The 13,900-nt window shown below is 52.3% G+C and overlaps 1 protein-coding gene across 9 annotated transcripts in view; it reads left to right on the top strand.

The window, feature by feature from the left end:
* The first annotated feature begins 3,516 nt into the window (after positions 1-3,516).
* The window catches only part of SEPTIN6 (septin 6), a 71,193-nt gene continuing 60,809 nt past the window's right edge, over positions 3,517-13,900 (top strand). For 4 of the 9 annotated variants that reach the window (XM_024128057.3, XM_024128056.3, XM_024128052.3 and 1 more), the window contains exons 1-2: positions 3,564-3,934; positions 4,387-4,489. In XM_024128057.3, coding sequence (XP_023983825.1) covers positions 3,855-3,934; positions 4,387-4,489 — 183 coding nt within the window. In that variant the 5' untranslated portion in view covers positions 3,564-3,854. The other 5 variants (XM_055081565.1, XM_028482175.2, XM_028482176.2 and 2 more) reach the window with 4 other exon arrangements.

Below are 13,900 nucleotides of genomic sequence, written 5' to 3'. Positions count from 1 at the left end.
TTCTCAAACCTTAGCATAAATTAGAATCCCCTGGAGGACTTATTCAAAGGTTGCTGGGTCCCAGTCCTCAAGGTTCTGATTCAGTAGGTCTGTCTGGCCTGGGCTGAGAATTTGCATTTCTAACTTCCCAGGTGATGCTGAGACTGCTAGACAAAGACTATATGTATATATATATATATATATATATATATATATATATATTTTTTTTTTTTTTTCGGTACGCTGGCCTCTCACTGTTTTGGCCTCTCCCGTGGCGGAGCACAGGCTCCGGACGCGCAGGCTCAGCGGCCACGGCTCACGGCCCCAGCCGCTCCGCGGCACGTGGGATCTTCCCGGACCGGGGCACGAACCCGTGTCCCCTGCATCGGCAGGCGGATTCTCAACCACTGCGCCACTAGGGAAGCCCCAAAGACCATATTTTGAGAACCAGTGGAATAAAATAATGTAAAGCCAGGGGCAACAGGTAATAATGCACAAAGGAATCCTTACTTCATCTTGACTCAGCCCCTTCACTGAGTTTCTGGTTCTATCAGCACTGTCGTCTGGATTTGGTTAATCTCAGATCATTTTCCCTCTGCTTCACCTGGTCCTCTTCCTCCAGCTTTCTGATCTTACTTTTCAGATGGTTCTCAGAGCGTCTCCACTTTAGACCAACTCTAGTATCCTCTTTCTCCTTTCATAAAGCCACAGTTTCAGGACAAAGCCCTTTGCTGAGCTCTTAGCTCCACTTCACTGCCCTCTTCCCCTTCCCTATCCCCTTCCCCCATCCAGTCTGAACACCCCCTGCCCCAGCCATCAGAGTGACTTTTCTAAAGCTTGACTATAATTAGGGCCCCCTCCTATCTAGCAGGGAGGGCCATTTCCCCTCCCCGGGGAGTCCGGTTCCACAAACAACATTAGCAAATTAATGACAGTCACCTGCTGGCCTGGGGAAGTCGCTGCTTGCTCCAGCTTCCTTAAGGACAGTGGAAACACTGAAAACACCACATTTACAGGCTTCCATTTATTCATTCACTCAACAAACATTGAGCACCTGCCAGATAACTGCGCTGGGCCCAAGGAACCCCACCAGGACACATCGAACATGAAGACATTGTTCACGGCAAGGCCTGAGGGTCCACAATGCCTCTTCAGGAAGGGGATCTTTTGGTCCCACTCATCAACGGGGACAGACATTCAAGGAAGCAACTGACCACTCGTCAGTTGGTCGGAGCAATTGACTCTTGCCTCGGCCCTCCCGTGTCTGCCCCGTGCCTGGGCAAGTGACCCAGCACCAAAGACAAACCCAGTGAATTTCCAAATTTCTTTGTTATCATTTTATTTTTCCCCCTCCCTCCCTCCAAGCTTCTTTGTTGAAATAAGTATTATAATCCACAGCATTCAGTTACTGGCCTCCTGCATTGAGTCAGGTAAGGTATGTAAAGCCCAGAACAGTGAGCTAAAACCTCTCTACACATACGCACACAGCCACTGACACACACATTGACATGTCCATACTGACACACACACAATACCAGCATGCACACCTTTTCATACATACCAACACACACCAAAAATGCACACTGACACACACACATCGACACACGCTCACTGAAACACACTCACTGGCAGGTACACAAGAACAAATACAAACATAGGAGTAAGCACATGCCAGTACACACACACATTGACACGCACTGAAACACACAGACACAGCTGACACACACTGACACAGACAAATGCACACCTATTCACACATCAACAGCAAGCCGCAGCCCACGGAAACCGGGAAGCCCAAGCCCCAGGAGGCACTTGCAGACGCAGGTGACAGGTCTTGGAGGGACCAAGGGGTTGAGGGAGACTTGAGTTACACACTTGGTTCCAGTCTGCGAGGTCCAGCGTTTTGGAGGCAGAGGCCTCTGCTAGGTTCTGAGGGTCCCTAGGGACAGGCGGGCAGAGGGCACACTGGCGGGGCACCAAGGGTTCCCCGCTAAGGTACCCCCAGTGCTGGGCCGAAATGCACGGAGCTTTGGGGAGCGCGGAGCGCTAAGGCGGGAGGGCGGTGCTGCTGGGAGCCCTGCAGTCAGCCAGCCCAGCTCCGCTGGGCCCTCCGCCGGCTTGCCGAGGCTCCGGGTATCAGCTCTCAGCTCTGCTTTCCAAATGTGCGCCTCTCGTCCCGCCATCACCCAGATCCCACGTCCGGGTCAGAACTAATGACCTCCAGCCGCGCCCCGTCCTCCACGCCCCAGTCTTTGCAGGGAAGACCTGTCTCCCTGCCAGACACCCAGTCTGGAAGCGGCCAGTCCCCTCTGACTCCCCGCCCCCATCCGGTCCCGGCCCAGCCTTACAGCGGTTCCTCATATACAGCCCTGCCCCCGCACGTGGCTGCCACCCCAATCCAGGGCCTGGCGCCTCGCCCAGGCCCTGCCCCAACGCCCTGGCGGGCCTCCGAGACAACAGCCGCCCCTCTTCCCTGCCACCACCATCTGCCCTGCGGGCCTGCGCTGTCTGTCTACAGAACTCCCCTGTACTGTCCCAGATTGTGCCAGGCTCTTCTCTTTCGGCCCCTCCTAGATCTCCAGCACAGTTGGCACCTCCAATACTTGGCTCTTCTGTCCCTACAGTCACCTCTTGATTGTGTCTTTTCTTTCTTCTGTACCCCTCCCCCCAATCCAAATCCTCTGCCCGCTTGTTCAGGAAATGCTTAATTGGGCGCTTGGTGGATGCCAGGCCCCGAACTAGGCACTGGGGGACGCATTTTGCGGAGCCCTTGTTCTCAAGGTTCACACGCACGTAAAGAGCTCCTTGAGACAGTGTGAGAAGCACTGTCCCGGCAGGTGAAATCGACTGCCAGGGGAGCGCTTCATATGGCCACCCCAATTTCTCTGCCTTCCCTCCTCCCCGCGAGCACGGGCCTCTGGGTTGGGTCCCTTCTCCTTCTCTCTCGTTGGTTCCCGTTTTTCTTCTTTCCTCCCTCCTGCCTCCCCCTCAGCCGCTCCCGCCTTGGGCCGTTTCCCACGCTGCATCCCGGCCCCCTCGCGGGGGGGGGGCATGGATCTGTCTCCCCCCGCGGTCCCGGGTTCCACTTGAGGGTCTGAGTCCCTCTCCGAGACCAGGGCACCTGCCCTTTTAAGGAGTGGAGTGGAGTGGATTGTCCCGCCCGCTCGGGCCTCGGGCACGCCAAACCTGCCAGGGTTCGCCAGTCACTAGAAGCTAACAAGGGGCCACTCCCGGGAGAGGGGGTGCGGGGCGACAGGCCGGAGAGGGGGAGAGGTACCGAGGGCAAGGGAGGGGACCCGCGGTGGCGGTGGGTCGGGAGGAAAAGGAAAGCAGGCGGGCAGAGCCTCTGCCTTCGGAGGGTCTCCTTCTGCGCGCCGCGGCCGCCTAGTCTCGGGCTGACCCAAGGTTAAGGGGAAATCAGGGGGCGGGACAGAGCCACCGGAGGCAGCTCCGCGCCCCTCCCCCATATCCCCTTCAGTTGATCTGGGAGCCTTCAGGCCCCAAGCCCCTCCTCTGAGACTCCCCGGCGGTTCAGGCACTACGAGGGAGTGAGTTGTCTGAGCCTCCGTTCACACGGTGAGCGTCTAGGGCTCGGTGGGGAGAGGAGGCGTTGGGTCCGTTTGTATTAAGTACCCAACGGTGGTGAGCTCGGAAATGACAGCCCACAGCACCCGCCGCGTGTAAACCCCAGGGCAGAAGGGGCGTATCGTCTCAGGACCGCTGGCCTCGGACTCCGCAGGTCACTGCTCAGCTGCTGGGCCCGCAGTGCCCCTCCCCCCAACAGCCTCCTTTCTAAGCTCCACCGTGGGGCGGCAGGTGCGGCAACTCGCCTCCACCCCGCCCCCTACCCGCCCCAACGGCACTCCGGGGCCGGGATGGGGGAGGTGGGGGGAGGTGTGGTGGAGCTGCGAGACTCCAGCGGCGGGCGCTCCCCTCCAAGCACCCAGAGATCTCGGTGAGGAGGAAGAGGAGGTACAGGGGGCGGGGAGGAGGGAGAGGAGGACCACAGGGCTCAGCCGCCGAGTGGTGCGCGGCGGGGGGAAGGGCGGGGGCTCCCTTCCAGCCTCCTGGGTCTGGGGACTCAGGGATGTGAGGCGAGAGACAATTCAGCAGAGGTCGGGACGTACCATGGAGCCCAGTGGCGAGGGGGGGGCGCAGAGGACGTGGTCACCGAGGGGAGCCCCCGCCCCCCTTCGCAAAGGCCTACAACTGAGGTTGCAGGGAGAGCCGGAACTAGGCTCGCGGGAGAGGGAAGCGGCGCGTTAAATCCGCCCCTTCCCCGCATCCCACTTCCGAGGGGGTGGGCGATAGAGGAGAGGTTGGAGCCGCGGCGAGGGGCCCCTCCCTTGCACCTCCCCCCACCGGACTTGGTCGCGCCCTTAGTGTAACACTTTCTCTTTGTCGGAGGAGCTCCGCTGTTTCCTGTGCTGTAGCTCCCGTTTCGGCGGCGCCGGTGGCAGCCCTGGCGGAGGCAGGAGCGATGGCAGCGACCGACATAGCTCGCCAGGTGGTGAGTGCGGGGTTTGGGTGCCAGGGCCGGGGCCGGAGGCCTCGGAAGGGCCGAGGGGACCTGGCCGCCGCCACCTCCACCGCGAGGAGGGCAGTGGGCAGCATCCAGGAGCCAAGGCGCGGCGGGACTTCTGCTCCCGGGGTCAGCGACTCAGTCCCCTAGCCTCCCGTCCCCGAGAACCGTGGTGGCGTGCGGGTGGGGGGCCTGGTCCGGGTTGCGGGCCGGCGACTGAACTTGCATTGCCCAAGAGCTGCAGTCGGCGCCGCCGCCTCCCTCGCTGCAGCTGCGGCCCCGCCGCTGGGGCGTTGCCGAATGAATGGCCGCACTGGCCGCCAAGCCCTCCGGGTCCCCGGCACCCTGGCCTCGCTCCCTCCAGCTGCCGGGCCGCGCCCCTGCGCCCCGCAGCCCGCCGGGACCCGGGCCTCCTCAGCCAGAGGGGCTCGGGGCTGGGGTGAGCCTGGGGCAGGAGGCGGCGAGTGGTGAGGGGGGCGGGGAGGTGACTGGCTGGGGTAGGGTTTCTCCATATGCATTACATATGTGACTGCGTCTGTGTGTGTATCACTGTGTGCGTATGAGTGCACGCGCGCGCGCTCCTGCTTCCCCGGGCGGGCGGCGGTGCCCGGCTTGTCTGCGACCCTAGATGAGTCCGCCAGTTTCTTGGAGTGTGCTCGCCTCCCTGGTGCTTGTCCCTGTGTCCGGACGCTTCTCTCGCCGTCTGCTTGTGCTGTGTGCCTCTGGCTCCCATTTGTGCGTTTGTGTGGGGTGCAGCCCGCTGGCCTGTAGGTGGCTGGCTGCGTACTTTGGCGTGTTTCTGAGTACCTGACCAGGGTTTTGCGGGCCTCTGGGCGGGGGGATCTGTCTCCGGTGCGTGTTCAGTGTAACTGGGCTTGTGTGCCAAAACCTGTGGAGCTGGCTTCTTGTTATGGGGACTAAGGAAAATCAGTGCGACGCTTGCAAAAGCGGTGCCGTCTCTCTCTTTTTGTTGGCAGCCGACTCTGGAAAAAAAAAAAAAAATCTTCATTTAACGAACTGAAGTTTTCCAGCCTGGGATGTGCAGAGAAATTATACTGAAGTGACCCGAGGCTCCATGTTTGTTTTTTTAGACCAGAAGTTTCGTTGCCAAGGGAGGGGATGATTCCATTTGAGGGAACAACTTAGCCTTTCTATTCATCCATGGGTAGCTGGGATTTTAAGAAGCCCACAATTACCAGCACCCTGAGGTGAGGAAGGAGAGTGAAGTAGAGGTAGGTCAGATCCCATGACACTAAATACTACTTGATGCAAATCTCTGAAACACACACACACACACACACACACACACACACACACACACACACAAGGTTTTTAAACCTTGTGGCTTATACTCCATGCAATCAATTTCAGTGCAAAAAATATACATAGCCTCTAGGTATTTGGTGTAATTGAAACTGATTTGTTTTCAAAATCTGAATCCAGAGTCTGATAGCATTTCCTCTACAGGAAATGGATACATTTATTCCATCGTCTTGTTCTTGTTTGGAAGGGCAAGGTGATTTCTTTGGAACCTCCCCCACCCCCCTGAAAGACCCCAGCATGGAGCTCCTTATGCAGTCATGATGTGGAAGGACCAGCAGAAGATGGGAGACAGTGCTCTGTGATAATGGAATTTGAGAGAATTCTCTTCTCCCCAAGATTGGACTGTAATATGTATTGCTTTAGTGTTTTGAGGGTTCCCAGAGTGCCTTTCTGCTCCTCCATTACCGGCATTTTAGAGATGGCATGCCTTAAGTAGAGGAATTGGTCTCCTGGATTACACTTGCTCCATCCTTAGTGACCAAGAAGGATACTAGTGATTTTTCTTGTCAGCTAATTAATTTGCATCGACCTGCCCATACTCTCACCAGTTCCCCTAACCTGAATTAAGATTGCAGGGCCGATGTAGCACAGGGGAACGAACATTCCAGAAGGTTGTGTTTCACCTCCGGCAACCCAGAGATCCCCTTTGTTCTGCAAATGGAGGTGGGGGTGATTTAGGGCCACTTGGTTTGCTTTGCTTGTTTTCCAGTTTGCTCTGGCTGGCCTTTCCCTACTGTATGATGAAGAACATAATTGTATGCCTGATTCTGAAGCTGGAAGAGCAGCCCGAGCACTTGAGACCTTGTTATCGTGATAAATGGGTTTCTGGGAAAACTGACGTCACTCTCCGTGCCCCCCTCCCCCAGCCAGTGAAGCTCTTGTTTATGTGTCATTTGTCTCTCTGCCTGCCTTTGTGTCTGCAAGAAGTTGTAATTCACCAGGGGAAGATGGAATTAACTCAGGAGGCCTTTGGACGTCTGGCTGCTGATTGTTTCTTCCTGGGAACGAGTATCCAGGATTTGGGAAAAGAAGACTGGAGACTAAACCTAAGCGTGCCTGGCTTAGGAGTTGTTTTTAATGAGCTCTGAGACATGGTGCCCTGCAAGTAGTGCTCTGTTGTGTGTGTGAGGGATGGGCTGTCCTTTCCAGAGTCAGTTGAGGGTCACTCTGGCTTGTAAGGTAACATCATTAGTGACAAAAACAGACCTTAGAGTTGCTGGATAGGATCCTTATTTGGGCATGCATGCAACTTGGAAGTTCAGCTTTTGTGTACATAATACAATCCCATCCCATCTGAATGAACACCACAAAGAGTCTGTAGGACAAAACTGTTTCTTCATCATGTCCACAAGTGTTTATTTGATTGACTGTTAAGCGTCCAGCACTATGGCTTGCTCTGGTCAACTATACCAGAAAAAAGTAGTAGACATAGTTCCTGGCTTTTACGCTTATTGCAGTCTAGTTGGAGAGACAAATTGTGGACACGGTGAAATAATTAGAGAACTATAGAAGATTCTTGGGATGTTTCCATCCCCAACCCCTGCCTGTGAGGTGGCTTGGGCTCCTGTTAATATATACTCTGAGAGGTTCCATGACTTGTCCAAGGTAACCTGGCAAGGCACGGTGCAGCCAGGTAATGGTCTTTCTCCCTAAAGAAGGAGCTTGCAGGGCCTAGTGCTGCCCTAGCTGTGCTGGGCCTGGGGCAACTGTCCCAGGGCAACCGCCTACAGGTGGCTGCACTCTGGTCTTGCTATTAAATGACACTTAACCTTGATTCTCATTGAAGTGCCCTGCCTCAGCCATCTTCACCACCTCGCACTATAAAAGTCATATGATGCCCCAAGCAGGGAGAGGAAAACCCCAATATCCACCCATACCTCTACTGCGAATACAGCACTGAAGAAAATTTGCGTGGTCCCAAATACTAAAAATTCTTGAATCTAGGTCGAAGGTATATGAATGATCATTGTACTATTTTCCAACTTTTCTGTGTGTTTGAGACTTTTCAAAATTAAAAGTTGGAGGGAAATTACAATGTTCACCCTCCTCCCCACAAATGCACATGGCCCCTGCCCTCAGGTAGTTTACAGTCTAGCAGTGGAGGCAGACACAAATAACTGTAATTATGTTTGTGATGTGCTGCAGAGGAGAGCTACTGCCCGCTAGGATAATTCATTACAAGGGGACCTGATCCAGCAGTGGACGGGGGCAGGGGCGGTGGGTGCTGAGGGCTTTAACTAGGAAAAGGGTAGGTGTGAAGATGGGTGAGATCTCACTTCTGCTCCCAGGCTGGGAACATTTCATTTGTTAATTCACACACTTTAATTTTCATTCATTCCTTCAACATGTGTTTATTGGGCACCGACTCTGCCAGGCCCTGTGCCAGGTGCTGGGGATATAGTGGTGGCCGCGGCACACACGACAGCGCTCTCAGAGCTTCCACATGAGAGGCCGGTATAAGCCCCATTTCCTCTTCATATCCTAAAACCTGGAAATGTGAGTGTTCGTGGCATTCTTATTACAAAACTGCATTACAGCCGAGCGATTTGTCTGTATAGTATAATGAGATTTTGATCTGCAGTCGTGTGCACAGCATTTACTTTGTAGAGTCTCTGCTGTAAATTTTCTATTAATTGCTGGCTTTGTTACCCAGTACGACTGCTCCCTTTTTGTGCTGAAAGGGAGCGAACCCGTTGCATTAGCCTGAGCAAAACTAATGAGAAGATAAGTCCCCTGGATAAAGGTATTCCAGAACTAAATAGGACTGATTTCTGGACTTACCTGGGTTTCTGGATTATCGGAGCCTTGGTTTCATATTAGCATGAACAATTGAGGAGCGCTTTCAGTTGCATTTACGTTAAAACCACATTCCAGAAAGAAAGAGACGGAGAAAAGAAAAAGAAAAAGAATACCGTAGATAAGTGTAACATATCTCTTTCAACGATCTCAAAACGCTTCCATCTGTATGATTTCATTTTCCCCAGCAGCTTCCTGGATGAGTATTACTGTTCTTTTCATTTTATGGGTTCAGGGAGACCAAATGACTTAGTCCGAAGTGTTATTGCTGGTCAGTGGATGAAGCAATGAAACACTTTCCAGATGACACAGATTCGTTTTTATAAAAAAAACTCTGGCCTTTTCATCATGTTTCCAAGAAATAAAAATCCTGCCGGGCATCCCTGGTGGCGCAGTGGTTGAGAGTCCGCCTGCCGATGGAGGGGGATGCGGGTTCGTGCCCTGTCTGGGAGGATCCCACATGCCGCGGAGCGGCTGGGCCCGTGGGCCATGGCTGCTGGGCCTGCACGTCCAGAGCCTGTGCTCCACGGCGGGAGAGGCCACAGCAGTGAGAGGCCCGCTTACCGCCCCCCCAAAATAAAATCCTGCCATGTCCCCTCTTCCCCCTCTTTTCACTGTGACCCCCCCACCCCCACCTCAGTATACTCATGGAGGTGGAGAAGAGTATACTTGGGTGCTTTGAAGACTTTCTGATGTTAAAAAAGATAATCAGCTTAAACCCCAGATAGCACAGTCATGGCTATGTGTGGGCTTTCTTCCTTCCTTCCTTCCTTCCTTCCTTCCTTCCTTCCTTCCTTCCTTCCTTCCTTCCTTTCCTCCCTTCCTTTTCTTTCTTACTCTTTCTGGATGATGGTGACCACTTAGCTTGCCACCATGCCCCTGGAATACGTACAAAAGTGAACACATTGTAGGAGCCACTTCCCATGTACAGCAGTGTAAGAGCGGTTCTGTTTCTAGTATTGGGTCAAACATGAGAGATGGAAAGTGCTTCCCACCAAGGCCTAGGGTGAAATATCTAATCATCTATCTAGGAAAATAATTCAAAATTTTAAAATATCTGTACCTTTTTAGTCAAAAAGATATTTGCTATCTACAGAGTAGCTTTTTTGGGAAAGAAAGGGAAATGGGACTAGTGTTTTTTTTAATTATTTTATTTTATATTGGAGTATAGTTGATTAACAATGTTGTGTTCCTCCTTGCCTCCCTCCCTCCCTTCCTTCCCTCCCTCCCTCCCTTCCTTCCCTCCCTTCCTCCCTTCCTTCCCTCCCCTCCCTCCCTCCCTCCTTTCCTTCCTTCCTTCCTCCCTCCCTCCCTTCCTTCCTTTCCCAAACTTTAAATAAAAATCTTGGCGCCACCAGCCACGTAATGATGGATTATTTTAAGTAACAACTGGAGGAGGCGCGCAGAATAAATTTGAAACACAGACCCTTCCTCCTCGGTTTGGCAGGAGGAGGCTTCTGCTGCCTGCACAGAGGAAGGACTACATGCTCGGGAGGGGGAGATAACGTTCTGCAGTGTCTTCTCATTAGAGGCAGCCATCTGCTGAATTATGCAGCACGCTCTCCGCTGGCCCTGCGGTGGGGTCATCCCTTCCACTCACTTAAAGGTGACTGGGCACAAGATTCGCGGGCCTTCTCGGGGACAGGACCCCAGGGCTCACGTTTCTCCTGCCAGGGCCCTTGCGGGAGCAGAGCTCTGCTTTCACGGCCCTGATGAGGTGTGAGGTCGTGTTCAGTTTCCTTTCGCAGCAGAGGCCCCCAGCTCTGAGCACTGGCGGTGAGGCAGGAACTGGGTTTTTTCAGATCCCCTTTAAATGAGACCAGATGGAGGCAGAGGCAAATTCAGGCTCCCCAGAGGACAGCTGGGCATTCATCCAGAGGCCTGTGAGTAAACCTTTTTTTTTTTTTTTTTCTCTTTTTAACAGATTGGAGATAACAATGGCCAGAACACCTAGGAAACTCTAAATGGCCTGATTTGAAGGGAATCTGTCAGGCTTTTGTGGGAAAGTTGACCCACCCTGGGCGAGGGTCATCCCTGGCTGAGGTGGAGATATTTTACCTAGAATCTGGCTGGTTGAGTTCGGTAGCCCTGGGGCTCTTGAGCAGAGTCCAGGCTGAGGCTCAGGCTTGAGTCAGCAGTGAGGGAAATGGGAGCTAGAGGTGGGAGAGAAGATGCAGAAGAGAGGCACCAGCGTCTCCTGGCCTCCACTGCCTCAGCTGCTTTCTGTGGGCCAGAGGTGCCTTGGTGAGCCCACGGGCTTCTGGGTCATTTTCCATGACCCTTCTCCTCCCGACTGGCATCAGCCGCAAGCCCAATGTCCCAGAATTCTAGTAGCAGAAAGAAATCTATGTGCCACTTGAGTCAGCTTTTCCATTTGAGAGCGGCGGTCTGCTTGACAGGGCCCTGGGTCCCAGCAGCACCCTCTGCCACTAAATCACTCTGTGACTCCAGACAAGTCACTTCCTGCCTCTGAGGCTCTGTTTCCCTTTTTGTCAAATGCGCGGCTTGGATTAGGTGATCTTCAAGGGTGTTTGCAGCTCTGACATTGTACGCTTCTTGTGTTTCCTCCAGCCTAATTTGTAGGTCCTTGCCTGCTTCTGCTTCCCAATGAGCTGGCGGAATTTAACTCCACCCCTTCCCTGCTTTGACTCGTTGAGCTGGGTGGGGAGACAGCTGTAGAGAAAGCAAGTCTGTGCTTTTAGCTCAGCAGGGTCTCTGGAACTGGAATAGAAGCAAACAACCCTTCACATATTGTCTGTCCGTCCGTGTAGGTGTATATAGCTATTGACTTCCTATAAAGGTACATGACAGCTGAATTTTTGTCCGTTGAATCCTCTTTTACATGCACTAGGAGAGCTGGCTATTTAATAGAATCCTGCTGTGAATCTTTTTTTTTTTTTTTTTTGCAATACGCGGGCCTCTCACTGTTGTGGCCTCTCCCGTTGCGGAGCACAGGCTCCGGACGCGCAGGCTCAGCGGCCATGGCTCACGGGCCCAGCCGCTCCGCGGCATGTGGGATCCTCCCGGACCGGGGCACGAACCCGTGTCCCCTGCATCGGCAGGCGGACTCTCAACCACTGCGCCACCAGGGAAGCCCTGTGAATCCTTTTATAGAATGAAAAGCCACTCTGGAATTGGTCTGGTGCATTAAAATCCAGAGTTCCATCTATTGGATTTGCCAAAACTGGGCCTTCTCCCTGTATGGTGAGGATGGTTTCCTTTGTGCTTTGTCAGGATCCCCTAGGCTGTTCCCCCACTGAAAGGCACTGGGGCCCCTAAGGGGTGCTGCTAGCTTTGGCAGGTTTTATTTCTCCTCGGAAAGGCCCCCAGATTTCTCTTTCCCAGTTCAGGGCATCGCTACTACTGTCAGTTTCCTCTCAGCTCAGCTTAATCAGAGCCAGGGAAATACTGACGTTTGATGTGTTAGGCATATTGGAGTTGTTGTTTTAACCTCTGGGAACTTAGCAGTGCTCTTGTGGTTCTTATGGCTGATAATATGGGATAATAAGTGGCATTCACTCCCTTGTGTAACACTGGAGGTAGCCGACAGGGCTATCATCCACCTGATTGTTTCAGCAAGACTTTTTGCTACATGTTTCAGGGTATGTGATTTGACTTTGACTCCTGCTTCACATGAAGTTTTATAAGGCATACTGTATAATAGTTATATTGCATATAAATATGTTATAATAAGAAGAATAATAAGGTTTTATTGTATTATTGGGAAAATAAATGTTTTATATACAATAAAACTGCCAGAAAGCTGAATACTTCACCAAATTTTCTGGTTATCTGTACATAAAGCAACTTTTTGGCTGTAACTAAAGATTTTGCTAAAATATCTGAGGCCACTTTCCTGCCTAGGAAAGTATCATCATAGAATCTTAAAAAAATAATATTTTAATTCTGATTATAAAAGTAAAATATGCCTACTGTAGAAAATTTGGAAAACAGAAAAGCAGCAGCTCCTACAGCCCCTCCAAGCCAAAAGCAACCATTCTCACCATTTTGGTATATATTGTTCTAAGCTTTTAAAAATGTATACATACTTTTTCTCCTCATGATTGGGATGATCTTGTATACACAGGGTATTGTTTTTGTTTTTTATCTAACAGTATTTGGTGATCATTTTCCTATGCCATTAAATATTCTTAGAATATATTTTTATCAGCTGTTTAATATTCCATCATGCATCATTGAACTATTCATTGAGTTTGAGCGTCCTGAAGATTTGCAGGGTCTCTCAGAGATTGATATGCAGGGCTGGGGAGGGAGGTAGAGGAAGGAAAGGTGTTAGAGAGCAGGGCCACCAGTAAGTGACACATGGGGGGGCTGCCGGAGAGAATCCTATTTCAGTGTTTCTGTCCTTTCCTAGCATCTTTGTGCTAAGGCCAGAGGAGGAAGTTGGGGACAAGCCCGGTCTTTGGCCATGAGTTCCAAACTTTTTGTTTTGGTCTTGTCCTTCAGAATGACAGCTACTAACTTGGCCACCCCAGTTTTAAACGGAGGCCAGAAATCCTCCATCGACACAGATAAACCCTCAGTTTCCGGAGGCTTCCTACATGGCTTGCGTCCTATGCCACAAAGGTTGGAAGGGGGGAGGGGAGGAGGGGTTGCCCACTTGGGTGCTTATGGGACCCTTTATTTTCAGAATCACAGCAAGGGGAGAACGATGCACAGCTGGAACTGCCCTCACTCGTTCTTCATAACACGAACCTCCGACTATACAATTAAAATGAGCAATCGGTGTGTCCTCGGGGGAGGAGGCGGAAGAGAAAGAGAGCGTTGTTTCTGCCTGTGATATGAAATGTGGTATAACGTATTTCAAGACCGCAGGTGACTGCAGATGAGGAGAAAACAGGAAATGTAATTGAGGAGGGGAGTAGGGCCTCTCCCAGTTCTCAGGAGCACGCTTTCATTTTTGCCTTCCTTTTAGCTCCTCTCAGACTCTGCAGCCTGATTACCCCTGCTGCAAATCTGAGCCAGAACTCGCTTTTCGTGTATTAAAAATGTTTTTTTAAATTACACAGGTAATGTGTGAATACATTCATGCTGTAAAAGAATCAAACAATGCCGAAGCACACTGACTACCCCCCTGAGTAAGCGCCTAGTTCCAGTCCTCTCCCCTGAGGTACCCTGAGTTCTAGGTGTGGTGGTTGTCTTTTTTTTTTTTTTTTTTTGCGTTACGCGGGCCTCCCTCTGTCGTGGCCTCTCCCGTTGCGGAGCACAGGCTCCGGACGCGCAGGCTCAGCGGCCATGGCTCACGGGCCCAGCCGCTCC

Source organism: Physeter macrocephalus, chromosome 21 (genome assembly GCF_002837175.3).
Source record: "Physeter macrocephalus isolate SW-GA chromosome 21, ASM283717v5, whole genome shotgun sequence".
In the NCBI taxonomy this organism is placed as follows: Eukaryota; Metazoa; Chordata; class Mammalia; order Artiodactyla; family Physeteridae; genus Physeter; species Physeter macrocephalus.
Note: the sequence above shows the minus strand (reverse complement) of the source record. Positions and strands in the feature narration are given on the sequence as shown.